The sequence below is a fragment of the Silurus aristotelis genome, assembly GCF_946808225.1.
Source record: "Silurus aristotelis genome assembly, chromosome: 3".
Taxonomy (NCBI): domain Eukaryota; kingdom Metazoa; phylum Chordata; class Actinopteri; order Siluriformes; family Siluridae; genus Silurus; species Silurus aristotelis.
In genome coordinates this window covers 20425597-20452962 of record NC_139576.1, presented here as the reverse complement: position 1 = coordinate 20452962, position 27366 = coordinate 20425597, and the positions used below count along the sequence as shown (strand labels likewise).

General features: G+C 37.0%; 3 protein-coding genes across 5 annotated transcripts; 2 read left to right on the top strand and 1 right to left on the bottom strand.

Moving 5' to 3' along the window:
- The first annotated feature begins 634 nt into the window (after window positions 1–634).
- Window positions 635–14065, top strand: gpr155a (G protein-coupled receptor 155a). Of its 2 annotated transcripts, none has more exons than XM_083536017.1 (16): window positions 635–1045; window positions 1302–1803; window positions 2445–2844; window positions 4050–4218; window positions 4537–4692; window positions 5387–5470; window positions 6224–6344; window positions 6436–6520; window positions 7498–7588; window positions 7935–8136; window positions 8258–8353; window positions 9266–9396; window positions 10830–10925; window positions 11023–11087; window positions 11183–11320; window positions 12040–14065. In XM_083536017.1, the coding sequence occupies exons 2-16, from the start codon at window positions 1374–1376 to the stop codon at window positions 12251–12253; spliced, it is 2478 nt and encodes an 825-aa protein (XP_083392143.1). In that variant the 5' UTR covers window positions 635–1045; window positions 1302–1373; the 3' UTR covers window positions 12254–14065. The 2 variants fall into 2 exon arrangements, with proteins under 2 accessions (XP_083392143.1, XP_083392144.1); XM_083536018.1 differs by having other exon boundaries at window positions 921–1050.
- Window positions 13624–18972, bottom strand: scrn3 (secernin 3). The gene is made up of 8 exons (XM_083536021.1): window positions 18672–18972; window positions 18271–18437; window positions 17356–17537; window positions 16941–17140; window positions 16345–16557; window positions 15669–15831; window positions 14879–15059; window positions 13624–14610 (listed from the first exon to the last, which is right to left on the bottom strand). Exons 2-8 carry the CDS (start codon window positions 18430–18432, stop codon window positions 14449–14451), a joined length of 1263 nt encoding a protein of 420 aa, XP_083392147.1. The 5' UTR covers window positions 18433–18437; window positions 18672–18972; the 3' UTR covers window positions 13624–14448.
- Window positions 18945–26313, top strand: cirsr (corepressor of RBPJ and splicing regulator). 2 transcript variants are annotated; one of them, XM_083536020.1, is made up of 10 exons: window positions 18945–19087; window positions 19372–19737; window positions 20959–21053; window positions 21363–21436; window positions 21877–21929; window positions 22014–22062; window positions 22179–22296; window positions 23362–23468; window positions 23865–23950; window positions 24118–26313. In XM_083536020.1, exons 4-10 carry the CDS (start codon window positions 21410–21412, stop codon window positions 25010–25012), a joined length of 1335 nt encoding a protein of 444 aa, XP_083392146.1. In that variant the 5' UTR covers window positions 18945–19087; window positions 19372–19737; window positions 20959–21053; window positions 21363–21409; the 3' UTR covers window positions 25013–26313. The 2 variants fall into 2 exon arrangements, with proteins under 2 accessions (XP_083392146.1, XP_083392145.1); XM_083536019.1 differs by lacking the exon at window positions 18945–19087 and adding an exon at window positions 21557–21570 and having other exon boundaries at window positions 19541–19737.
- Window positions 26314–27366: the final 1053 nt, after the last annotated feature.

The following is a 27366-nucleotide window of genomic DNA, read 5'->3' as shown; positions in this document are numbered from 1 at the left end:
CTGATTATGGCATTCGAGGTTTGTATGTCATACGGAACCTGGGCAGAAAACTGCACAAACTCTGCCAACTCTTGTTCAGTGTTTAATTTTGGGCTGAATGTGGCCCTGCAGTAAACTCTGCTGCTTGCACACAGTATCATCAGGGTTAAGATGCGGCAGTGTTTGAGCAGCCAGACTCTTATAAGATGATCACCATAATTTGCACAGTATTATGAGGTCTGATGAGGTGTCAGGTGTGGGCCTATTAGTCAGTTGCAATTTTTATACATACTTGTAGGAGGGAAATTTAAAGTCAATCTTACAGCAACCCCACATAACATACACTGCACAATATTTACAATTCACAATTCACATAATGAAATGGTTATCATCATGTTGTGTAACATTGTCTGTTGCTGAAAGCTCTATATAAACCTACATTTAATTTTGATGAATAGTAGATGGCAGCTATGAGTCAGTTGAAATATAAAAAAATAATTAAGAAATGAGTACCATTTCTACAAACAAAGTCTTGGAGTAATATTAAGGCAAAAACAGGTAATGTTTTGTTATTAGCGTATAGGTAAGGAAAATGGGCGTGTCCTGTCCCTCAGACAGCCAGTCAAAGGCGGCAACTGGGACTCGATTTTGTTTCGATTTTGTTTCGTGAAATTATGAGATTTTATTTGTTCATTAAGATGTGGGTTTTAATGTATATATATATTTTAATTTTAACAATGACACCAAACCCCTCGCTGAAGATTTCCCAGTTTGTAATCACAAAGACTTTTATTAAATCCTCTCCATAAAACCAAGGTTCCTGTTTATAAGTCCATAACCCCGTCTGCCCACTGTGATTGGCTGAAGCATGTGTCTGGCGGTTGATAAAGTCACACACAAGGAGAGAGAGCGAGCAGGACACGGCGAACTCCGCGATTACAACGTTTGTCTTAGGTTTCCTTCCGACATAGATATTTTGTTATGAACAGTCTCTGAACTGGTTACATGATTTCGTTTGTCTGCTCGCCATGTGGGGCGGCAATGCAGTTTCCTGACGGTGACACCGGCGAGGTCTACACTACACTACACTACACTACGGTAACAAGTCTATAAAGTGCGACTATTCGAGGATTTTCTTAAAGAATCTGTTTTGTCTGCTTGAATTGTATATCGTAAATATACGGGATATGGCATTTTAATCTGCTGAGTCAGTGCTCATTTTGTTTTTCATCACAACTTAGTAACAATTTAAACAAAATGACCATACAATGTGATCAGCTCTAAACAGTTCACTGATTTCTTTGCTTAAACACCCTACACAGGTTTTGTATTTTGAAGTCTGGCTGAAAACTTCCAAGTCCATTCGCATCTGAAGTCTTCAGACCTCCAACAGCATGGATGTGCTTCCAAACACTTTCTCTATGTCCAACCACATGCATGGAGACGACCCCTCATCTGTTCCTCCACCTGCCATGTCTATTGATAAACTCTTGCCTGCCCTCCTTGAGTGTTTTGGGATCATACTATGTGGCTACGTTGCTGGCCGGGCCAATATCATAACCTCCACCCAATCCAAAGGTCTGGGAAACTTTGTGTCAAAGTTTGCTCTACCAGCACTGCTGTTTAAGAACATGGTGCTGCTGGACTTTGGTAATGTCATCTGGCCATTTCTTTGGAGCATCTTAGTGGCCAAACTGTCTGTTTTCTTTGTTGTGTGTGTATTGACTTTGCTGGTGTCTAGCAAGGATAGCCGGTACTCCAAAGCTGGACTATTCTCCATATTTGCCACTCAAAGTAATGACTTTGCCTTGGGATATCCTATAGGTAAGTAACTTACTATCAGAGCTTTTTCAATGTGGCCTTAAATTGAAAAAGTAAACAGTCTAGCCATAGAAAGTTTACAAGTTTTCTCATTTTTGAATGCCTTTACATTACTTGATCTACTGATCACCCTCTAGCAATTAAGCCAACTTTATATTATGAACATTCTGTTGTAGAAGGACCAAAGATAATTGCAGTGTGCTTTAAGACATAAGGTGTGTGTGTGTGTGTTAATATGAAAGATTTGAGTGGTCAGTCACCACCACTAATTTGCACAGCAAATGTCAGTGATTCAATATTGAAAATCTTAAATCCTATTTCTGTTGCTATAACACACAGATTTGCACAACCGGGTTGAGTGGCGTGTTAGTGATTGCGCCATGTAGATTTAGTTAATCCCTGTAGTTGTTTTGTTTGTGGTTGATCTGTTTGATTGCTCTGTATCCAATGACTCACCATTATCGTGTGCTTGCTGTACTTTAAGTTATTCTTTTAGATTTATTTTAATAAGGATGTTATTGGATGTTAGATTAGAATGAAACCTGATTTTGCAACCTTTAGCAGATCATCTGTATGGCTTTTGTTTTTATTTTGCCACTACTTCCTTCTCCAACTAACTGATGTATAAAATATTTCCTCCACAGTTGAAGCATTATACAGGAACACCCACCCAGAGTACCTTCAGTATATTTACCTGGTTGCACCAGTCTCCCTCATGGTGCTCAATCCTATTGGATTTGCATTCTGCGAGGTCCAGAAATGGAGACGTGAGCAGCGGCAGCAGAAGAGTAAGCTGCATGTAATCGGGGTGGTCTTCATTCATGTTCTTAAGAATCCTATTGTCTTCATGGTGGTAATTGGGATTGCAGCACATTTTGTCCTGGGCTCAAAGGTCCCAGATTTCATGCAGGAATTTGTGGATGGTTTGGCCAACTCTTTTGGAGGAGCAGCTCTGTTTTATCTGGGTCTGACCATGGTGGGTCAGCTGAAGAAACTAACCAGGTCCACTGTGGTGGCTCTCATACTGCTCATCACTGCCAAATTGTAAGTGTATCCAGTGTTTTAAAAGGTGATAAATGACCTTGCCATTGTGCTTATTACAATTAAAACCTATTGTCTCTTTTTACATTATTGTGCATTTACATAATTGTCTTTTAATCCACACGGTTACAGCTTGGTGTATTTGGGTTTAGAGAATAAGCAAGTTTTGTTTTGGTCTAGATGCACTATATGGATAACAGTATTGGGACTCTTGACTTTTCTAGCCACGTGTGGTTCTTCCGAAACTGCGCCATGTAGATATGTTTTACATGGGGTGAATTAGATTGCACTCCAGACCCAAACTCTCCACAACAACACTCCAAAATCAGTGAAACATATTCTCAGAAAAGTGGAGGTTATTATTACGAGGGGAGGAGAATAAATGTATTTAAATCTTATAGTCAGGGGGCTGACAAACTTTTTTCCATATTGTGTATGCACAAAACTGCAGCAAAATTGAACAAGTGTAATCATAAGAATAATGCAGTGGATTTATTTTCATATGAAGGCCTGTATGTAAATGTTAAGAGCTCATAAAAGCCACAACCAATAAAATGAGGAAGGTTGTATTGCATGTTTTGAAACACTGAATCTGTAGATTTATAAGTTTAGATTTATCAACCCAAATCATTGTTGGGTCAAACATCAAATGTTAAAATATTCATCCTAAAATCATTAAATATGTTGTTTATATCTGTAAAATATAATTTAAATGTAAAGTGGTTTGGTTTCACTAGACTCTATCTGACCCAAAAAACTGTTCTTCCTGTTATTTGTACAGCAAGGAGGACTTTGTTTTCTTTTCATATTGTTGAAACATGAACTCAACATATTATTTTTATTAATTATTAATTGGTTTATTTATGCAGTAGCTTTGTGCAGTGGTCAAACAGCTTAGTTTTACACAATGCAGTGTGTTTATAATGTGAATCTACATTAAAAACTCCACAAAGTTGGAGTGGTGGGACAAGTTATATAATATGTAAAGTAATGTAGAAACTAAGGAACTATGTAGGAACTAATCTGTAGTATGTTGAACTCTTTAGCACATAACCAGCATTTGTGAGGATTGTGGTTTTAAGGAATTTTTAAACAGCATGTTGTGCTATATAACGTGTAATGTGTTCAGAGGAAATGTAAGATTTTCTGGTAGAAACAACTTGAAAACTTGTTACTCTAGGAACTGTTTGTGTGTGTGTTGTCCTTAGACTGGTGATGCCGCTGATCTGTAGAGGCATGGTGGAGGTTCTGGACAGAGGGAATATTAGTTCTCAAAATCAGAGCAGTCTCTCTAACTATGCTTTCCTCTATGGCGTTTTTCCCACTGCACCCAGTGTGGCCATTTATGCCAGTCACTACAACATGGAGCTGCAAGTGGTAAGTTGTGTGTTTATTTTTCAAGATGAGAAATGGGTTCCAGATTTATGGTTTATATACATTTTTTTTTATCTGCTTCTGGGATAAAATAGAGATAAATATAAAAGTGGTGATCTGTACTACACCTTGAGGTCCCCAGTAATGCAAGTATGGCTGGGAAGTTAGGAGATGTGTATTATTTGGGCTAACTTTAACTCAGAGTGCCATTTTATGCATGATGATAAGCAGCATGTAATGTGTTTCAAAATAACTTGAGGTTATATTGTCTGCTTTGAAGGTGTGCAGTCGTCTTTAAATGTGTTTGACAAATTTTTTCAGATGACCTCAGGGATGGTGATCTGCACATTTCTCTCTGCTCCCATCATGTATGTCTCTGCATGGCTGCTGACTATTCCCTGGATGAATCCCAAACTACTAGAATCAGCACTACAAAACGTTAGCTTTAACATCAGCATTGTCAGCCTAGTCGCTCTAGTGAGTAGTGCCCTTTATACACAAGGATCATACTATTAAATTTTTTGTTGTTGTTTATTTCAAGCCAAACTATTGCTTACTTTGGTTTCAGCTCTGTAGAACAGGATAATAGTACAGGATTATGTAGATTTTATGATAATTACGTTGCAGTCTTATGATAATTACAGTAGTTTTAAACTTTTTCATTAAACCATGCCATTTGAAACTAGTATTATCAAAGGCTATGATTGATATAGTTTTGGATTATGAAGTATTGTTAATTGTTTTTCAGTTTTGTTGTGCACAGTAATGGGTGCTTATAATCTAGGGGACTTTGGGTGCTGTGCTCAACCACAGGGGGCCTACATTTCCTTCCTCTGTAGCATAACTCTGAAATTTTTTAGCTCAATACAAAACCAGGGAACAGAAATAAATTTTTAACTAACAAGTAATGCATGTAAACAGATCTCCACCTTAAGTGGAGCAACACAAATTCATTATTTAAAAGTAAGTTGTATTTTTTTACTGCTACTTTGTTATATAATGATAGGATTTGAGATGTTTTGCATCGGTTTAAAATACACAATAAGATGGCACATGATAAGAGAATAACTGAACAATATATTTGTACCTTCTTCAATGGGTCCAATTTGTTTAAATATATAAAATGTACAGCAGTTATGGTAGAGTAAGATGTGTGCTTGTGTGCATGCAGGTGTGGTGTGTTGCTGTCTGTATAATGAGTAAGAAGTTCCGTAGACGTCCGCATATGTTTACCATCAATCTGTTTGCGGCACAGGTGAGGAATAATAATCACACTGACATTTAATATGGCCTACTGCTCTATTTGGGAATCACTGACATGATTAATGTGTGCAGTGAAACAGCATATTACAGAAATCTGTTGCGAGGATGTTATGTAAGAGATTAAAACCAAGTACATCGCAGCACTGGTGAATTCTCCATTATGATTAAACAGAACATAGACACTCACACCTTCTCATGATATATAACCATGCAACGCCACATGTCCTGTTCATCATATTCATGTTTTTGTCTGCTTGACAGGACCATACAAATGTGTGTATCTTGTATTAGAGCAGTAAAAATTAGGTGCTTTGAGTACAATTCCCTCATACTGACCACTGGATGTTCAACATGGCACCTCATGGCAAAGACTCTATGGGGATTTGAGAATTAAAATTGTTGCTCTAAACAAAGATGGCCGAGGCTATAAGAAGATCGGTAACATTTACAGTACAGTGAAGATTAAGTATGTTCTTAATGAAAATAGAAGCAAGCATGAACTTGACAAAAAAGCTATAGTTTATGTAAATCTTCACTTGCTGTCTGGCAGTATTAGATCACCCTGTCAGTCACTGATTATTTCTCTCTCTCTCTCTCTCTCTCTCTCTCTCTCTCTCTCTCTCTCTCTCTCTCTCTCTCTCTCTCATTGTTATCCTTCCCACAATTGTTCTCTCTCTCTCTCTCTCTCTCTCTCTCTCTCTCTCTCTCTCTCTCTCTCATTGTTATCCTTCCCACAATTGTGTAGCTGGGGGTATGTCTAGGTATGATCGCTTGGAAATTTGTAGCGGTTGAGAATAGCTATGTTGGTCAGGTCTTGATCTTTACACTTCTCTATGGCTCACTCTACAGTACTTACATATGGCCTGGTAAGAAAAAAATCATTAACACACACATTACTTTTTAATTTCTGCAGTATGTCAAAATTTTTCACTGTTAATTAGTTTTTTGTATTCTTAGGTCTGATAGCTCTGTCTCTATTCTTGCTGAAGAGAGACGAGGAGCTGAAGGTGCAGCCTGGTGTTTTAATGATAATTGGTTGGGGGTGAGTGTGTCTTTAGAGCTGCTACTATTAGCACACACACTGTTTTGACACGTTTGTTGGCATGAAGTGGGCATGTAGAATTATTATTCTGTTCTGCTGTGGGTGTGGTTGGCAGACAAGTAAAAATTTATTGACAAAGGACTAAAGTTATATTGGTTAAAAGCTTAAAATCAGTCTGCTGACTGGACATTCAAGAAGTCAGTATAGCAACCTAAGCAGGATCAGAGACATGGGTATGGTTTTACACTAAAATATGTGTAGGTGTAGTTTTGTTCATGCTGTAACAGTCCACAGCAGCATCGGTCTGCACTTGATCTACCGTATTTTTCTGACTATAAGCCGCTACTTTTTGCCCACGTTTTGAACCCCGTGGCTTAAACAACGAAGCGGCTAATTTATGAATTTTTCCTGGGTTTTTCCCGGTTTCACAAACTTCAAGCCAAAAAACCTAACCCCATAACATTAGACCAATGAAATTTCCGAACGGAAATGAAAAAACTTAAACGCACGACGATGCCAAAAGATAAACTCCTGAGAGAAATAGTTGTGAAAGGAAGGAGGAAGACAGTGAACAATGACTTTCTTGGTAGGCTACTGTTTAGATACAAGCCGTTGTAACGTGTTGAGTCAGGGTGAAGGGAGAGCTCGCTAACTCCAGTTGCGAACAGAAATCATATAAGCACAGACAGGTTTCCAAAACTCGTGCTTTTTTTTTTTTTTTTTTTTTCTTGGCAACAGCGTTACGGGTTAGTCAAAGAAACTTAGAAATGAGCATCAGAAAATAATGTTATGTCATGTTAGTGACTGCATAAGCAATGATCCTGTTTAGATGCTGTCCCCTTTATTTATTGAAGAAAAAAAAAATTACTAAGGGCAGTTTTTGTGTGATCAATTCAAGAATAAACATGGCTGCTTACAGTCAGTTAGATACAAACAGACATTTACAAAGTGTCTTATACTTTATCTCTCATTTACAGAGTGCCTGGTGTGGCAATAAGCATCCTGTTGATGGTGGGAGAGAGAATGCCAGACACAATTGACTCTGCATTCTTTTTTGGCCAGTCACAGGTAAAAATGTAACGTCAACAGTCTTTCATACAGTAAGCAATGGTTCATCATCTAGAACATGGGCTGTTTTTTAGTAATTGGGTTCAAGAAACTTTATCCTACAGGCATGATCCATAGGTGTTACTATACAGTATTATTTGAAATATAGTATGTCTTGCTGAGTGTGAGCTACTAAGACTTCTCTCATTGTTTAATGTGAAGTGAAATAAAAATTTATTTTGTAAAGTTTTACAAGCTCCTTTAAATGTTTTAAATGGAATTCCAGATGTAGAAAGACGTTTTTAATTTATTAATAAATTTTTTAACCCTAATTCCCATTCCTCTGTCTCCCTCTCTGTACATTTAGGTTGTGATTACAGTCATTGTATTGGGTATAGGTATTGCTGTATCTGGACTCTGCCTCATGCTGCTCAGCAGAGGTACACATGAATATCAAACTCTGGAGCATGGCTCACTAAATGGCACTGCAGAGGACCTTAGGACCGACAACAATATACAAATTCAAAGCACAGTTGAGCAGACCACCGTGAAGACTGCCAATAATAGAGGTAATCCACATTCACATACTCCGATCAATTGAAACTATTTCAGAGGTACTGTGCTTTAATATTTGGTAATTAAATGTGACTATTGATACTTATTTCTTTCTTTTTTGTTTTGTTCTTTCAGGGCATCAAGAATGTCAGTGTAACTGTTCTTTAGTTCAGGATGTACATAATAATATTTACAACAGCAGTGTGAAGGACACACCATCTATACAGCAAGGTAAATTATAACTGCTTATTTGGTTTTCAGGTTTGGAAATTAACTATACAGCTTATAGTATACTGTTTTTTATGTATTGTTTTGCATTCTATTTGGCCATTTGAATCTATTTAAATTTATTTAGTTGCACAATTCCAGCTGTATGTGATTGTATATTACATGATAATCTCTCAAAAGAATGACGCTGGATGAAGTGAACTTGCCAATGACATTAATAAGCCAGAAACTATTCTCCTCATAAGCGATATACCTCATATAAACACAAACCCACCAAGTCTTTATTGATCAGAACCTAAACAATAGATCTATGGTTCTCACCAACATCTATAAACAAACATAGAATCACATCTGTCATGTCATTTTTCCACAAAAAAGTAAACCAGCATTCAGTAGCATTCAGAGAAATAAGTACGCTGTGTAATTCAGTTATATGCAGAACTTCTTTTAGTAAGATAATGTGAAGTAATATATTTCAGATTCTATCAGTCTCTACCATTGTTTCAGTTTACTGATGTTTAATGACATTTGCTCATGCACAACCCTTTTAAGATCCCTCCACAGAATCTCTAAAATTCACAAGTGAATCTGTTTTTTCATCATGTGATAGTTTAAGGATGTTTGCCTTGTTTTTCTAACAAAGCAAGCATTTATTTGTTTCATGACCTTTAAGAGAGAAATGGTTAGAAGCAAACACTAACAGGGATGTCCTTGAAATACACTTAAATAAAGGAGGCTTTAAAATATTTTTTTCAGACATACACTAGTCTTCTAATGTATTGGCTTGTTACAGTCATTTCAGAAGCCCTCCGTTGTTCTCTAAAAAAACTTTACGGTAATGTTTATGTTGGGAAATATGACTGCGCAATTGTAATTCCTTGCCATGGTCAGTGTGTGAGATGACTCTGTTCACAGGTCAGTGTGGGAACTGCTGTGACTCATCTCATTGTTTGCTGGTAGAAGAAGAGCAAAAGCAGCAGACTGCAGACAGACAGGTGGCCAGACATGTGCTGCTTTGTCTGTTACTCATTGTCAGTCTCCTGGCTGTAAGTATAAATAACATCTCGTTCATTTCATGCTTGTATTGCTAGTAGAAACAAAATCTTGTGCTAAATACTATAGTGATTGACTGTGGATGTGGAATGGGGAAGAACTTTAGCTAAAGCTCTGGCCAGCTTCTGCTTTGCAATGGACAGTCAGATGGAGATGGTGGTTACTTTGTCCAATAAACACAAGTGTGAGATGGGAATTTATAGGAAGTTGCTTAAGAGGAAGTTGAAACCTCAGTCTCCCAAATGTTGGTTATTTCATAATTTCATTTACATTAAATACATTTTCAGTTCAGCTCTGAGAAAGTTTGTGCTTTAAGTAGCTGCAAGTAGGCACCTGGTAGTTACTTTATCTTTTTATTGCTGAATTCTCTAAGTGAGGTAAGCTTTGTGGTTTTCTTTCTATGCCTGGTAGTAACACACAATTCACCAAATCATCAATACATAGTAACCGAGTACATGACAATAAACACAATTGGTGATTTTGGTTGAAATTACCTAAAATGAAAACAGTGTATGCAAAGTAACAAATAATAAATGTTGCAAACGATTAAATTCAGTTCAGCTTTAGTTGTTTAGCTCTTTCAACGATATACATTGTCCCAAAGCAGCTTTACAGATATAACGAGATTATGAAGTTTAGTGCCTATAATTGTGTTCCTTATAAGTTTATCCTTAATGAGCAAGCCAGTGGTGAGTGTGGCAAGAAAAAAGTCCCTGAAGCTGTTATAAGGAAGAAAACTGGAGAGGAACCAAAATCAAAAGGAACCCATCCTCATTTGGGTGGCACCAAATGTCTAATAATTATAGTTCCATCATCATTCAGTGATTGGTGCTTAAATGCAGATCTGTTTATGCAAAATGAAGCCTTAAGCCATAAAAAATACAGTCCATATCAGCTTTAAAGTTCAGAGGTCCAACTTTGCACAACTCAAAATCCACTCCACTGGCTTATTTTATGACTATGAATTATGCATGTGATATTACCTGACCTAACCTGGTACTTAAATGTGCACATTTTGGAGACACTCTGTCCAAATGCATGTCTCCATCGTGTATCTGATGTTTTGCACAACAGAAGCTTGCAGAGACGTCTATCTATCTGTATTGGATCAGTATCAAGCATTGACCAATACTCAGCACTCTGAAATGAGAGCCACGTCTGTACACCACTCTAACATTGCAGGCTACAATGCAAGCTGTAATGACTTTTTTTAATTTGCAGATTTTTTTTACCATGAAACCCTTAAAATGTAAATATTATTACTATTATATATTATTAGGGCTCCCATGTCTGCAGTTATTACACTGTAAAATGTCTGATCAGGTACTGCAATTAGAGAAGTAATTCCTTCAGATGGACTTTTAGCAGTTTCATCAATTTTACCAAAGCAGATTGACATTTGTGTGTGTATGTGTGTGTGTGTTAGAATATCTCCAGCTATCTCTGGTGGCTCTTCAGTCCAGTTCCAGGTAGACTTTATTTAGAGCTGCAATTCTTCTGTGCTGTGATCAACTTTGGACAGGTAAGGTTGCCTTCAATCTTGCATCAGCATTTTACCACAGTGTACCTAATTGATATATTTGTAAAAAACATTATATCTGCTTCTTTCTCCTTCACAGGGATTTATATCATTTGGCATTTTTGGCCTTGACAAACATTTAATCATTATACCATTTAAAAAGAGGTATGTATATTCACATTGGTGAAATCTTTTAAGAGCACAGTTACTTCTCTGTTGTTACTTGTGTTTTATATTGTACTTGATTTCTGTGTATGTAGGATGGCACGTCTGATGCAGACTCGGGGACAGGAGGCAGCAGATTCCTCTAATGTGTCTGAGGAGATCAGAATCACCTGCAGTCAGTTTCTCAAGTACCATAAAGAACAATGTATCCAGGACATTGTTAAGGAAAAGAGGTAGGCATTTGCTATTAGATGGCAAAGATAGCTACTATTTTCAAATTATGATGTACAGGTAGTCGTCGACTTACGACCACGATCGGGACCAACAGATCGGTTGTAACACGATTTGGTCGTAAGTTGAGTAGGCTATATGTACAGTACTGTAAAATGATGGCGGAAACCGCGGCGCGCGGCAGCGTGCACTGGCTTCCCGGCATCATTCGTAACACGATTTGGTCACAAGTAGAGAAGGCTATATGTACAGCACTGTGAAATTATGCACGCCGCGGCCAGCGATTGTGTTCGTAAAGTGGAACGGTCGTAAGTCGCAAAGATCGTAAGTCGACGACTACCTGTATACTAATATATTAAATAAACTGTACATTTTGTAAATTGTATTCTTTGGCAAATTGCTGTGGAATAAGAAAAATTGAACTTTTAAAACAATTTATTGACTTCTGGGTGGAAAGAATCACAATTATTTTTACAGTAGGCTTCAGTTTCAAGGAATGTTTCATCCCTTTTGTAACACATGAGTTACATTTGTTCTTCTCTAACACATGATTTTTTTTTCTCCAAATGTCAATATTATTTTGTATCTATGGACAAAGCTCTCTACAGGCTTCCTCATTTTAGTTTCATTTCTGCATTGCACTGAAAGCAGCTTGTTCTCACTTGGTTATAATTCCTCTCTTTATTCTCGTGTGTGTGTGTGTCTGTGTGTCGCTGTGCAGGTGTGGGGAGCACAGTGTAGCGCACACATTTTTTGGAAGTGAAATGGTGGTGTGGCTGCAAACTGTTGGATTGGCCAGTGACCAGGGTGAGGCGCTGCTGTATGGTTGCCGCTTGCTGGAGGGTGGAGTTATCCACCACATCACTTATGACTATGATTTCCAAGACGATAACTTGCATTACTCTTTCACAGAGGGCTCTACGGTTTATCACTAAAACTGAAAGAAATTTGTGCCCAGAAAATTTAAGTGTTCAAGTTTCATTTTGTCCAGGTTTAATTTTGTTTATAGTTCAAGTTTCAGTTTGTTGAACACATCACCAGAGAACCTATAGTGTGATTTATGTTTTTGGCGTGTATTGGACTTGTTTACGGGGGGAAAAACAAGGGATGCAACTGACCATGTGCTGCTTTGTGGAGTAACTATATCTACATAACTTAATATGTAGAGTTGAATAGGAATAAAATGCACTGGATTTCAATTACAATATCACCATAAAAGATTTAAGAAAATACCTTTATACACTTTTATCATATTAAAGTATATAAAGTGCATCACTTCTGATAAACTTGTCACATTATCATTTGCACTTAAATATAGACGTCTTCCTTTAAGGACTGCGTTTTCAGCTAATCTTTCGCTATTTCAAGTCTGCTAACAGATTACCATTCTATGTGGACATTTGGAACAGACATTTATTAGTACTGCATGCACACTGTCCACTTTAATAGGAGCACCTGTACAATTATTCAATCAGCCATTAACAAAAGCATGAAATCATGTAGATACAGGTCAAGAACTTTATTAATGTTCACAACAAACAATACAAAAGCATAATTTTTCGTTACAAAGGGCTTGTATGTGTATTTGAGAAATGTATGAATTTCACGCTTTCAAACTTTTTCACATGAAATGGTGACACATAAAACATCCTGTGAGCAAAAGGTCTGCAGACTGAAACAAGCATTCTTTACATGCATGAGGTATGCAGAAAACACATCATCTTGGAACACATTACAACTCTGTGGTATATTAGTTACAAAAGCATAAAAATATATCTAATTTCTTTCACTCAAAAACAAGAATCAAAGCTATTTTGGGCAAAGACATATTGATTTAGTGGTTTTTTTTGTGCATGCCAAGTTGCTTTTTTTGCTGACCATGGATGTAAAGAGTTGTTGTTGAATTACAGTTGCTTTCCCGTAGCTCAAACCAGGCTGGCCATTTTCCTTATTTCCACCCACAGAACTGTCACTTTCTTAGTGGTTTTTGTTTTCTACACCATTCTGTGTAAACTCGAGATTGTTGTGTGTAAAAATCAGATCAGCTTTTTCAGGAAAATATCAAACCAGCTTGAATGGTAACAACAATCATGCCACAGATAAAGTCATAGAAATTGCACTTTTTTTATTCTGGTGTTTGATATGAGAATCAATTGCTCTTGACATGTACAGTATATAGATGTATCTACATTTTATGCATTGCACTGCTGCTACATGATTGGCTGAATAAATAGCCATGTGCCTGCACTTAAAATAAATGCGGTCTTCCACAAAGATCAATGAGAAATAATGTTGACAGAAACACTCAGGGGAGAAAAATATTTTATTACTTAATTTCTTTTCTGACTTTTTTTTTTTTATTGTTAGGATTTCTGTGAAGTTGACAGTGTAATTTATCCAATTAGTCTGTGTTGAAAACAAATTCAACATAAATATAACTCATTGTATGAGTGAACAATACCAGTACATACTGTATACTGTACTGTTAAGGTTTTGATTATCAATTATGTGTTTCCTAGGAAGAGCCTGAGGAACGAGGCCTGTTATTATTTTGGGGTGTTTTGTCTAAATTAAAATCAAACCTAAATATTGGATGTTTTCTGTCAGCATGTCAGTTATCTGATGTTAGTACTTTTAAACACCAGTAAGAAACATGTTTATTTTAGTATTTTCTGTACTTTTTAGCTGTTAATGTTTCATTTGCATATCATCAATATTTTATTTGGTTATTAAATAAACCACTTTATGGTTCATTTAATTTACTTTTTTTCTTCAAAGTGCACTCTTTGCATATTATGCATACAATTTAAATAGTGATGTAAAAGTGTGTCTGCCACTTAAACCTTGTCTTTGACCTATAAAGCAAATTACTGTTGCTGAAATTATTGTGTGATGAATTAACTATCCAAAATCTATGTAATATTTACCATACAGCATTTTGCTCTTGTCATCATGCTATATTTGTATTACCAGACTCAGTTCACACATAAAGGAATGGCTATATATTGAAATCTGTGCAATTTATGTGCAGTTAAATTACATGCATTTAAGTGTAATTCCTACTTTTTGTTTTGTCACCAGTTAACCTTTTTAATTATATAATAAGATCTAAAAGTCTCTCCAGGCTCCTTCAGGCTTTGTTGTAAACCTGCAGCTCTTCCTCAACTGTATCTGAGAAGAGATGAACAATCAGAGTCGAGTCCTCCACACCTGTAGCTAAGTAGTTCTCCATTTCTTCCATTTTTTGCTTCTCCAGCTCTTGCATTTTCTGCATAATCCTCTGACCTTTCTCCTAATCGAACAACCAAGAGAACAGGCGTGAGGTGAAATTAGTAATATGACAGGGCTTCACAAAATGTGGATTTCACAAAAAAAAAAAAAAAAAAAAAAACACGGGTCAACGTATAGTTTATCTGTAAACTTAGATACTAGTAATATATTTGTTTCATAGGTTTTTATTCGATTCTATAACAGCCATTTTCCATGTTTCAGAACTAACATATTATGAAATCATTCCATCAAAGTACCAAATTTGACTTGTTTTTTATTTACCAACTTACCCTTGTGCTGTCAATTATAGCAGCCACCACCTCATGTTTAATGAATAGGGGGTGTTTACGGTTGGGCTTGCTCTGAAAGCGAGGCTTCTTCTTCACAGGATCATCATCTCCAAGATACGTAGAACGCGTTTGATTCAGTGGCATTATGTCTGCCACAAAGATAAATGGCTTAAAAATAGACCTGAGCAGAAAAAACAAAAAAGGGATTTGTTTAGAAAAGGAAAGCAAGTCCTATTTTTTTCCCCTCGAAGTATGCATATGTATAAAATATAATTAATCACATGTACACACAATGTATATACATAAGAAGTTATACGTTTTTCCTTGTACAATTCTTCTTCCTTGTACAATGTTTCATATATTAAGATCAAACAACTAAAGTACTTATATTCAACATTCGGCTAGATGTTTTTATTATGTTCTGACTCACCTGTGAACTACTTTGTATAAAAACAACAAAAAGTAGCATTAAGAGGGAGACCACCACCACCACCAAGTCTAATCTAATCCATTGTTACCAATTTCACATGGGCTTAAAATACACATCAGAGACAGGAGGAATGCTATTAAAGGGAATCTGTTTCAGACATTTGACCTTGCTGTTTGAATCTTCTTCAAACGTCATCGGCTGGAAACAATGATGTTCCCATGTAAATCCAACAAACATTCAACAACTAAATCTTCAGCTACCATGCCAACGAAGAACTATGGTGGACGGACAGAGGCACAGACAACCCAAAAAAACAATTTTTGGAGCCAGTGGAACGAGGTAGCAGGAGTATGAACTTACCTCTCTGGGTCAGGGGTTGCAGTAAAGTAGTGAACCCCAGGCAGTGACTTGTCCACGGGGAGCACAGACACCATGCTTCCTGTTGTCATAAACATGCCTTCCATATTAATGCCACTCTCTTTATCTCTCAGTATGTCCATCATAGTTTTAGCCGTGATTTGACCTGTGAGGGTGGCAATAAAATACACATTAATATAGAATTGACATCTACTCTATGGAGATAAATGTAGCTTAACAACTACTGTACAGTGGTATTCTTTTTTGTTGGCAAAATTATAAAAAAGCATGAAATATTAAAATAACTGGGTAAGTTGTGGTTTTCTGCATTCAGTTTGTATTTTAAAGCTTAGACTTGCATCTTGTTCATTAATTTATTATTTTTAATATCAGGTGCAATAATAACAGCAGCTTTGAAAGTAGTCCCAGCTGTTATGCAAATCACTAGTTTATATTAAGGTGCTAATTCTAATACTTTGCATGAACATGGTAAGGAAACACCATGTAGTTCTGTAATAGATAAAAAAAAAAAAAAAAGGTTTATTATAGAAATTAGACAATTTACTGTGATAGAATAGAAATAAAACCTTCTTGAATGTCACACCACTCCTTTGTAATTAATTATATTCCTGCACCATGCCTAATCTGGTTTTATTCCTTACTTAACCTATCAATTTACCATTGTTTTTCTCCAGGAGTTTGCGTCCCTCGCAGTAGCGACCCCCAGCGGCCTCTATGCGTGCTGTAGTCATAAAAGAGTAAACCTCTGCAAAACTGAACTCCACCTGGCCATCCCACCAGCCTTGCTCCTGTGCGTACGCCCGCATATTTGGGTGCTCCTTGTCAATTTTTGTGGTGATGGAGTACTGATTAGATATATTGCGATATCCATCTGTATAAGAACAATACAAATACAAAGTTGTTGTTTAGACTTTTCCATAAGATAGTATTTGTATACTGTGTGGACAAAAGTTTGTGGACCATTAAACTCATATGTTCCTTTTTAAATATCCCATTCTAGTTTACTCCTGTTTTAATGTAATCATAAAACTCGACTATTCTGTGAAGTCTTTCCAATAGATTTTGGAGGGTGGTTGTGTAAATATATGCTTTATTTATATATATATATGTGCTATTTGCATTGTCATGCTGAAACAGGATTGGGCATCTAAATTCCAGTGAAGGGTAATTGTATTGCTACAGACTAAAACAATATTCAATTGTGTGCTTGCAACATCGTGGCAACAGTTACGAGAAGAAACGCGTATTATTTACTCTCTACTCTCTCTGCAGCCCAGTATTTGCCAGAGGTCTCCAGCACCCAGGCCTCAGTGCGGTCACATATCAGGAAGCTGTTATGGTAGGTAAAAGTGCATTCATCCTCCATGCAGTTGCCACCCTGCCCACATTTCTCCAGAAGCTCCACTATCACATCCAGAGCCTTCTCTGCACTGTCTGCTCTCTCCAGAGCCAATCTAAAAACCAGAACAGACCATGTATATTAGATGTTGACAAAATGATTGTATGTGAATAGTTAATAAAAAAAATTTAAGAAATTATCATTGCCAAAAAAAGATGAGTATGAAGGTTTCCTCCATATGTTTCATATTGCACCAATAAAAACAACTGTCTTCTTTCTTCATTTTTATCATTATTCTTCTTTTTTTTTTTTTTTTTATCTGACAATCACCTCACTAGATCCATGCCCAGTAAAGCCTCCTCGTTGTCAGCGTTTTCTCTCCCCCACACGGCCTCATTTCCGATGCAGACCTGGTGTTCGTTGGCTCCCATTTCAGCTCCCCAGAGCCATGCTGGTCTACTCAACACTACAGCATGAGTATGGGCAGCCTGCTCTATCTCTATGTAAGTGCACTGTCCAGATAAAAGAAAAAGACAACAGGTAAACAAAAACATCAGTAAGCACCTGTCTTTATAAGGACAGAGTCATAATACATGCACAGTCACTTTTAATCCTCCCTTAAAACCATAAAACCAAACACATTGTTAGGTTTTTTTCAGTAATTTTCCCTGCACTTCTTTACTTTACCACATACATACAGACAGTTACAGTGGTGTGAAAAAGTGTTTGCCCCCTTTCTGATTTCTTATTTCTTTGCATGTTTGTCACACCTTTATGTTTTAGGTCATCATTTATATTAGTAAAAGATAACAAATGAACACAACATGCAATTTTTTAAATGAAGAATCGAATACTACATGGCCCTGTGTGAAAAAGTGTTTGTCCCCTAAAACTAATAACTGGTTGGGCCACCCTGATAGCAACAACTGCAATCAAGCGTTTGCGATAACTTGCAATAAGTATGTTACTGAATACTTTTTCACACCACTATAAGGATAATTTCTTCATTTAAAAGTGTGTACATATACAGTACGTTTATACATATACGTCATATACATTTCTTTCTTTAAAAAAGTGAAAAATGCTGCATGCCATTCTGAATAAGAAATCCACCTAAATATAAGAATATATTTTTAACAATATACGAATGAAATTGTTATTATAATAGTAAACATTAATAATTCATGATTATTAAGGATCATTATAAATAATTAGGTTATGATATAAACGATTATTTGTTGGTACCTCGACTCTTTCTCCAGGACTGTAGTCTTTAGAAGGGAAATAGACCACCTCTTGCACCTCATCGCAGGGTCTGTCCGAGTTCTTGCCGAAGATGATGCGCTGTCCATCTGTGGAAGGAGGTAAAGCCACGAACGTGTCGCAGGAGGATGGCGTCATCATCATGCGCCCTGAAAATCAATCAACATGATCCAGTTTGACAATAGACGGCTATAAAAAAAATAATAATTCGGGTCATGTAATGTTCGTGCCTACAATGTATTCGTTTTAATGCGCTTTCATGTGATTTTATTGTAGCCAAATATATGATATAAGCAATGAGGAGAATTATATGTACAATGACAAATATATATGTAAGGAAAATAAATGGCATGTAGAAGTGTTAATAATGTAAAAACACTCACCTTAATGAACTAACAATCTACTGTGCAGGAAAAAGATGCTGTAAAAGAGGCATGAAGCGATGCCCTTTTAAAAGTATCGTCTCCGCTGCAAGACTTTCTATTTTTATTCCCAGAACATTGAACACAAATCGACCAATAAAACCAGAAGAGCGAAGTCAAAGGAGTATTAGATACTGTCAAAGTTGGATTTTATATGACCTAAAAAAAACATTTCCCGCATCAGCTGTGTTTGTGTCTGCACAAGGATTCAATCAAGACTGAAAGTTACCACCCACTTCACCCGGAAGTAAACTAGGTAAACAGTAGGAGGAGGAATCACGGTTCATTTTAGTGAGTCATTTAACTCTGAGCCGTTTCAAGCTTCAAAATAAATCACATTTTACTCTGCATTTTAATTAAGAACAAAAGCTTATTTTGTATTTTAAATCAAACTAAATAAAATGTTATTTGTGTCATACACATACATACATGCAGTGAAATGCTTTTTACGACGCTCCGGCATGAGGGATTAGGATGGGGTGAAAACTAAAACAAGATAAAGAAGGCAGATAAATAAAGTATAAACTATATAAAATATAAAATGTATAAAGATATATATGAGAAACAAAGTGTATGTACATGGTATGTCTATGACAGTAAACAGTAAAAATGTAAGGTGGTTTATGTGATTGTCCTTAAAGTGTCTGTGTGTCTTTGTGAGGTCATTTGTTATGTGAGATCTTTTTTGATTATAGTGCTTTTGGCATTCGGTGCTTATTCCTGCACTTGAGGGTTTTTTTATTGTTTGTTTTGTTTTTTTTTTACTTCAAACTGAGCAGAGCTGCTCGTATTTTTCTGTATCTTTAAATTAAAGTCTCCTACATACACGTAGGCTCTCAGCTGCTGTTTTAAAGAGCCGATTCTAAGAGTCGACTCTTGAGCAAACGACTGCGGAGGCCGTGGTGTTGGTAGTTTACGGCTGGTCTTCTGTGGCTGTTTTCATCCGCGTTCAGTCATGGGGAAGTCTTTTGCGAATTTTATGTGCAAGAAGGATTTTCACCCAGCGTCGAAATCCAACATCAAAAAGGTAAATAAAAAATTCATAGAAAATTGAAGGTGAATGTTTTGCTAGCTACATTAGCTAGTGAGGTTGCTAACGCTAGTTTGACGAACTTCTTGAAAGATGGATTAAAGATAGATTTATGGATGGATGGATTATTTTATTAATCCCAAAGTGAAATTTTTATGTTACATTAGTTATTTCACTGATTTATAACAGTGCAAGCAACAAGATGTAGAAGAATATTAAAGCTAGGTAAGAGTCAAAGATCACAATGAGAAAGAAGCAAACAAATATTATTCATATAAAAAAATATGCGTAATAAGGAGGTAAAAACGTTCAAACTAATAATTTTAGCTTGTCTATCTACATTGTGAATGTATATGTAAGTGAGAATATAAGTAACTGCATAAGGTGCACAAACAAGCAAAACATCCTATGTTGAGGTGCATTGATGGATCCTTAACAGATTAAGAAATTATACTTAATAAATACAGAACTAAACAGAATGGATGTCTCTATTAATACTGATGTGAGAAAAGGAGATCCCTCTTCAGACCTCATGTTGACTTTTATTTTTTACACTTTTAATCAAACACATCACTTGGGTTATTGTACACTTGAGTCTGTGTGCTCTAATAGCTGATGGATCAGCAATTCTAAACACTCAGCTGTGACTTTAATGCAGTGATCAGACAGTCATGTGGAAGTTGCACAATGTGTGCTGTTTCACAAATAAAGGTCCAGGGCTGTAATTCTGATGGCAGAAAAATGCAGATGAACACTTCTCACTGTGTTGAGCATAAAAGCTTTAAGAAAGGAATCTCGGAGTATGCAACATGCCAAATCCTGCCATAGAACTCTCACCTCAGCCTTATAGAACATCTAAATGTAATGCTGACTGCTCCTCAGTCCTCCTCAGCCTACATCAGTACCAAACTTAATCAATTCCCTTTTGACTGAATGGGAACAAATCTTCACAACAGCAAAACTGTAGTGGAACATCCTCCCAGAAGAGTGGAGGTTATTATCAAAGCAAATGGGGACTAGAAGTCGATTGGGATGTACAGAAATGTTGCCCATATGAATCTTGTGGTCTGGTGTTCAGAAACTTGTGTCCATATGGTGTACCTTGAAAGCACTGTACACCACTGTTGACTACAACTTGGGGTAATTGGAAGCTTGTGCAAGTTTCTTTTTATTTTTTTTTTAAATTGCTGTGCAATAATGAGAATAATGCAATTTTAGGTATGGATGGCAGAGCAGAAAATAACCTTCGAGAAGAAGAAGCAGGAGGAGCTGATGCAGGCTTATGTGAAAGAGCAGGAGACCTACAACAACAGGTTATCTAACAACAGTTCCAAAATTGTTGGATAACGGAAGTATAAATCTATTTTCCACAGTGTATAAAGTGTTGCGTAATAATGGAGATATCATCCAGTGACACTGCCATGGTGGTGTGTGTGGCAGCAGGTTGATTGTGTGAATGTTAAAAGATTCTCTTTGTGTTGATCTTTACATTATATTATTTACCCTGAATTGCAGTTCACTGATCATGCTTAGTTTATTGCCTGATGTTGCCAAAAGGTGGCAGTGTTTGTCTTCTGTTGTAAACGATGATATTAATTCTTTTTGCCTGATGTGTATTTTAGACTGCTCATGGGTGATGACAGAGTGAAAAATGGCCTGAATTTTATGTATGAAGCTCCTGTTGGTGCATCCAAAGGTAATTAAATTCTGATAATTGAGATGAATAAGCTACTTCATTTTATTGATTTATTTATTGAAGTTTAGTGTCTTACTCTGTTTTTCTGTTTTTGTTTTTTATGAACTGTTGTCTTTGAAGAGGAAACCAAAGAGGTACATTGTGACTGCTGACGTCTTCTCTGTTCAATCACAGCACGTTTATCTTTGTGGAGCTTCTGTCATACAAGTCTCTTTGAATGAAATCAAATTAGAATGTATTAATTTAGGCAATTATATAAATCTGTGATTTTCACATTACATGAAAACACTTTAACCAGGCACATCAAAATTGTGATGACACATTAAATAAGCTGACCAAATCTTGTTTACCAGTTTAACACATGCACTGATAATCTAGCAATTTACCATACAATTTGAATGTTAAATTATTTCTCACATTATCCATATCCATCTTCACAGGAAGGAGAGTCTGAGTATAAGTTTGAGTGGCAGAAGGGTGCACCTCGTGAAAAGTACGTTTTATTTCTCTTCTTGCGTAATAAGTTTGACGTATCCTAATATTGATCGTCTCATCTTTCTTACTTTTTCCTTTTTAGGTACGCAAAAGATGACATGAACATCAGAGATCAGCCTTTTGGGATCCAGGTTAGGATTTTCCCCCCTATCATTCCTGATTTTCTCAGATCTTTTGTGTATTAAATTAGATCCAAATAGACATTTAATTAGAGCAGTTACTGAATTGATTATTGTTTATTCTGAAGGTGCGGAATGTAAGGTGTATAAAGTGTCATAAGTGGGGTCATGTGAACACAGACAGGGAGTGTCCTCTCTTTGGCTTATCCGGAATCAACGCCAGCTCTGTGGCAAATGATGAAGCAGGTAAATTATTTATTTATTTATTTATTTATTTATTTATTTATTTATTAACCATAATGGTCCCCTGGTGGTCTAGTGGTTAGGATGCGGCGCTCTCACCGCTGCGGCCCGGGTTCGATCCCCGGTCAGGGAACCAACCCCAGCCACTCTTAGTGCGGTCCTAAACCCGGATAAATGGGGAGGGTTGCGTTAGGAAGGGCATCCAGCGTAAAAACATGCCAAATCAAATTTGCGGATGATCCGCTGTGGCGACCCCTGATAGGAGAAGCTGAAAGAAAGTTTATTTATTTATTAACCATAGTATTTATTTATATACAATGTTTTATGTTTTAAATATGCTTCCAATAGGCATAAATTACTGACAGAAACAGCTGTTAATCTGTTTCTTATTGTAATGTTATTGATTATGCTTCCTTCTTAACTGTGATGCTAAAAGAAGTTTTAAAACTCTGATTGTATTTTTTCTGGCCCTGAAGATGGCAGTGTTGTCATTTTAAAATACATTTATCAAAGCTAGATAGATTACTTTTCATTTAACCATGCTGTGCACAATACTTATGTGCATTCTTACTGTTTTGTCAAATTTGTGCAAAAACTATACTTATAGCTATAGACTTTCTTTAGCAAGGCACGTATTTCCATGCTATAAATTAAACACTTACGGCAAAATTTGCACCAAGGGATCGTCAGCAGTGCTTTTTTCGTGGGGCAGTCATGTTCCAGAGTCTCCTGAATGCCTCGCAGTGCAGGTGGCAGTAGTTGTGTGAGCTGAGGACTGTAATCAGAGCGTATAGCTTTACTAGTAATGTGTTTACTCTTCCTGGGTCCAGCGTGACAGTTCTCAGACTGGCCCTCCTTCTGAGCTGCCAGAAAAAATGCAATTATTGTGTATTCTGATTTGCTGTAACCACTGCTTTGGCAGAATAATACAGTGTGATTTGCCCAGTCAGGGGACGAGTGAGTTGATTTGGTGTCCCTTTCTGTTAACAAAGCTGCTGCTGTGCTCCCCTCTGAGGGGGATGCACACACACATCAATGGGACCATGATGTTGTGTTTTGTGCAAACAGGCCCGTCGATGCACCCCTCTGAGTTAATGGCAGAGATGCGGAACAGTGGGTTTGCACTGAAGAAATGTGTCCTTGGGAGAAACGCCACCGTTTGTGATTCAGCACAGGTAATCTCCAGGTCTCCCCGACCCCCTCAGGCTCAAATAAGACCAATGATATCCATGCCCGGTCCCAGGCAAGACGAAGCGAGAGTGTGATTGCAGCAAAACGGCCAATTATCAGACAGCGGCACAGCGATTCCAGTCACAGCAAGTTTAGTCAAGAGAGCAGCCTTGATGAGACTAACTACTGAAATTATAGGAAAGCAGGGGAGCAGGAACATTGTGTATTTTCTAGAGTAACAAGCTTGTGGTGCTCATGTTTATTGGTCTTTACATACCCATTCTTGTCGCTGCTTGTTCATGTACATTTGTGTGATGCAGCTTTTTAAGTGTCTGTGTTTAAAATGCTTCAATTCAGTGCAGTAAATGCTGATATGATGAATAACTGCACATCTACTACAGGGTTTTGTGGCCAGTGAGGAAGAAGACGATCCCGAAGTAGAGTTCCTTAAATCTTTAACCACGAAGCAAAAACAGAAGCTTCTCAGGTGTGTGTAACTATGCAATCAAATGTATCTGAAATTATTCTTAGTTGTATTTGTTAAACAATCATTTGAAGTTTTATTATTTCTTTTTTTTTTTTTTTTTATGTAGTTGTTTTTTTTTTCTTGCTGTTCTCTCAAATGCCCTAAATATTTATTAATTTTTTTTAAAGAAAACTTGACCGGCTAGAAAAGAAAAAGGACAAGAAGAAGAAGAAGAAGAGTAAAAAAGAGAAAAAGAAGAAAAGCCGCAAACAGAAGAAAAAGACTGCTGAGAGTTCTTCCAGCAGCACCTCAGACAGCAGCAGCAGCTCTGAGACTGAATCTGAAAGATCCAAAGCTAAAAAAGAAAAAAAGGGAAAAAAGAAGAGAAGGAGGGACTCATCCAGTGAGAGCAGTTCTGATACCGACAGTGAAAGAAGGCAGGGAGGAAGAAACAAGGAGTTTTGCAATAGAATCGTTCGGAGCCCTGATTCCAAGCTTAACAGAGACAAACATGAGCGTACACGGTCAGACGAGCAGGACAGACCACGGGAAAAAAGTCAGAGGTCACCACATAGAAAAGAAAGCCTGCAGAATGAGTGCAAAGTGACTGAATGGAGGGATAAGGACAGAGAAGGACGAGGAGATGGAAGAGAGAAAGGTGAATATAGGAGCAGCAGAACCAGAGACAGTGAGAGAAATAGGAGTCCGAGTAGAGAGAGAGGAAGTATGAGGAGAGAGAAGAGTAGGGATAATGAAAGGGGAAGGGAGGCGGAAAGGAGTGGCAAACAAAGAAGTATGAGTAATGATCAAGGTAAGAGGGAAAAGGGCAGAAGTCAAAGCCGGGATAGACAACAAGGGAACAACTTGAGGAAGAAAGAGAGGAGTGATAGTTTTGAGCTAAGTAGAACCGGAAAAGGAAGAAGTGGGAGTAGAGAAAGAGTGAGGAGCAGGAGCAGGGAAAGAATTAGAGTGAGGGCTGGGAGTAGGGAAAAAATGTATAGCAGGAGTAAAGAAACTGTGAGGGTAGAAAAGGAAAAGAACAGAAGTCGAAATTTTGGAGATAGGGAGAAGCAAAGACACTAAAATAACATTTTGCCTATTGCTGTAATTTTCAATGTAAAAGTATATTGGGCACACAATGACCTTTTTTTTTTTTTTTTTTTTTTTCTTCCTGAAATGTTTTAATTCAATCAATTCAGAGTTTGTATTGGTGTAGTAAATGTAGATTGTGTGTCTGAATTGTTTTTCTTTCTTAAAAAAAAAAAAGAAAAAAAAAAACTTTTTTATTCACCAGAAGAGGGCGCTAAGATTCTTTATGGGAATCGACGAAAGCTTTAAAATAATTTTTTCATTCGTTCTTGTAAAGTGTTTTAGCTGCTGCACAGTATTTTACTTTTTCGATTTGATCATAAGATAATATCCAGCTCAGTAATCAGACGATATGTTTTACAGTAATTCAGATGTTTTGGCTTTCAGACTCGGCAGGTCTTTTAACGAGGAACCATAGGAAATTCCTACAGCCATCATTCACTGACATTATCCTTTGAAGTTCATTGATTTAACCGCAGGAGTTTCGTAGACAGTTCGCTATTTAATGTTTGAAATGTTTCCAGCAAAATTGCACCGTGAATGACTGAAATAATCACAGGGTTTCTAGTTCATGTTTAATCTGCTGCAAGACAAGTTTTTGTTTGTTTAATTTCATTGGTTTCCATTTCATGTCCATGATAATAATAATGAGAGAAAACATAAATATATGAGCTTGTATACTTTATTTTTGCAATTTGTGACCAACAAATCTCTTTGAGCATTAAAATGTCTCCAGGTTTTAATTTTATTTAAAAATGTACATCTCTAATACATTTTTTTCTGCTTTGCAAAACTCACCAGTGTACCGTGTTTAAATATGCTTCAGGTGTTTTGGACTTTTTCCTGACCTTCATGTTGTGGAATGAGCTTGAAATCAGCTCTGACCCTGGTGAGGAAATGCGGAGCGCTGAGAACGTTTAGAGCTCCTTAACACAATGATGTGCACTTGTACGTCGTCATCAGTGTTGTTCACAAAAATGCTCTCTAGAAGGCAAAGCTTTTTAGGAAATGTTATTTTTTTTATATAAATATAATCATTTTTACCTTCATCTTGTGGAGTTGTGCTAGACAAGTTGGTCGATATTCACCGTTGTTCTTCCACTTTAATCAGAAAACGCACACTAGAACTACTTAAAGCAGCATCAAAACACTCAAGTGCAAATGTCTTTCCTGAAAGCACTGAAATAGCTTCCTGTTCAAATCGAAAATGCCGCCTATTATAGAACTGACCCAGTGAACTTATTTTCATGGAAATGTACCTGCACTGAAATAAAGCCAGACATATAAAAGTTCAATTCATTGTTAGTTGTTTTGAATGAATTACAGGATTGGGGTGGTTTCTATAATGTAGAAATCTCATAGGGAGGTAAAAACAGGCTGTTCCAGGGATACAAGTAGGAGGTTCCTTTGCTTAGAGAGCATAATAATAATAATAATAATAATAATAATAATAAAGACAGTAGTATATATTAATAATAATTTGCCATATAAGAAAATTTATGGTCACAAAATCGATGACCGAATCTAATATTTAGAATATGGTCTATATTTATCTATATTTATGGGCACCTCTTTTGACCCTGGACTGGTGAGAAGAGCGGTGTGAGCTTCTTGATCAGTGATATGGTGCTCATCCTGCGTGTATCCCGCACAGACCGCGGCGCTTTGATCTGTCTTTATTGTGGTTCGCAAACAAAGCTTGACTTTTCGCCTCTTTCTCAGCAAGAGCGCATTCCGCCGAAGCGGAACAAAGCGCTGAGTGACGGCGCTCTGTGTCCAGGACCGCGGGCGAGCCGCCACCTCTCAATGATTCATTCTCGTCCGGCTATACTCTCCCGTTTGTAAATCTTAATGAGACCATATAATTGTAAAGTGTGCTTATGAATGCCTTCACGCCCAAACAGCGCTCATTTCCGCAGCCCATATTTTTTGCAGTGTCCGCAATAAAAATTGGGTGTCCGACATTAAAATAAAGACAGGCTGAAAATCAAATTCAGACACCTGGTGTTTATTAAAATAAAGCGTTCTCACAGCAATTTTTGTTTATACGACAAAACACTTAGAATTAGATGCCAACTCAATTGTATAGTTTTTTCCTTTTATTGTATTGTATTGTATATTGCACGCTGTTTCCAACCTGCAAAATGTCAAATTATCTGATAAATGGAACGATTTATTTTCTGTGTGTTTTGCTAAGGGTATTGCGTTTACGACCCTTACTGGGGAAATGAAAAATAATTTTCGTCTATTGCCTTCTGGTCAATTTAACTTCCTCCCCACAAGGCGCTTCTCCCGGCTGAGACGTGAAGCCCTCACCAGTTCCCAGGCTGAGCTGCAGCCTAATTATA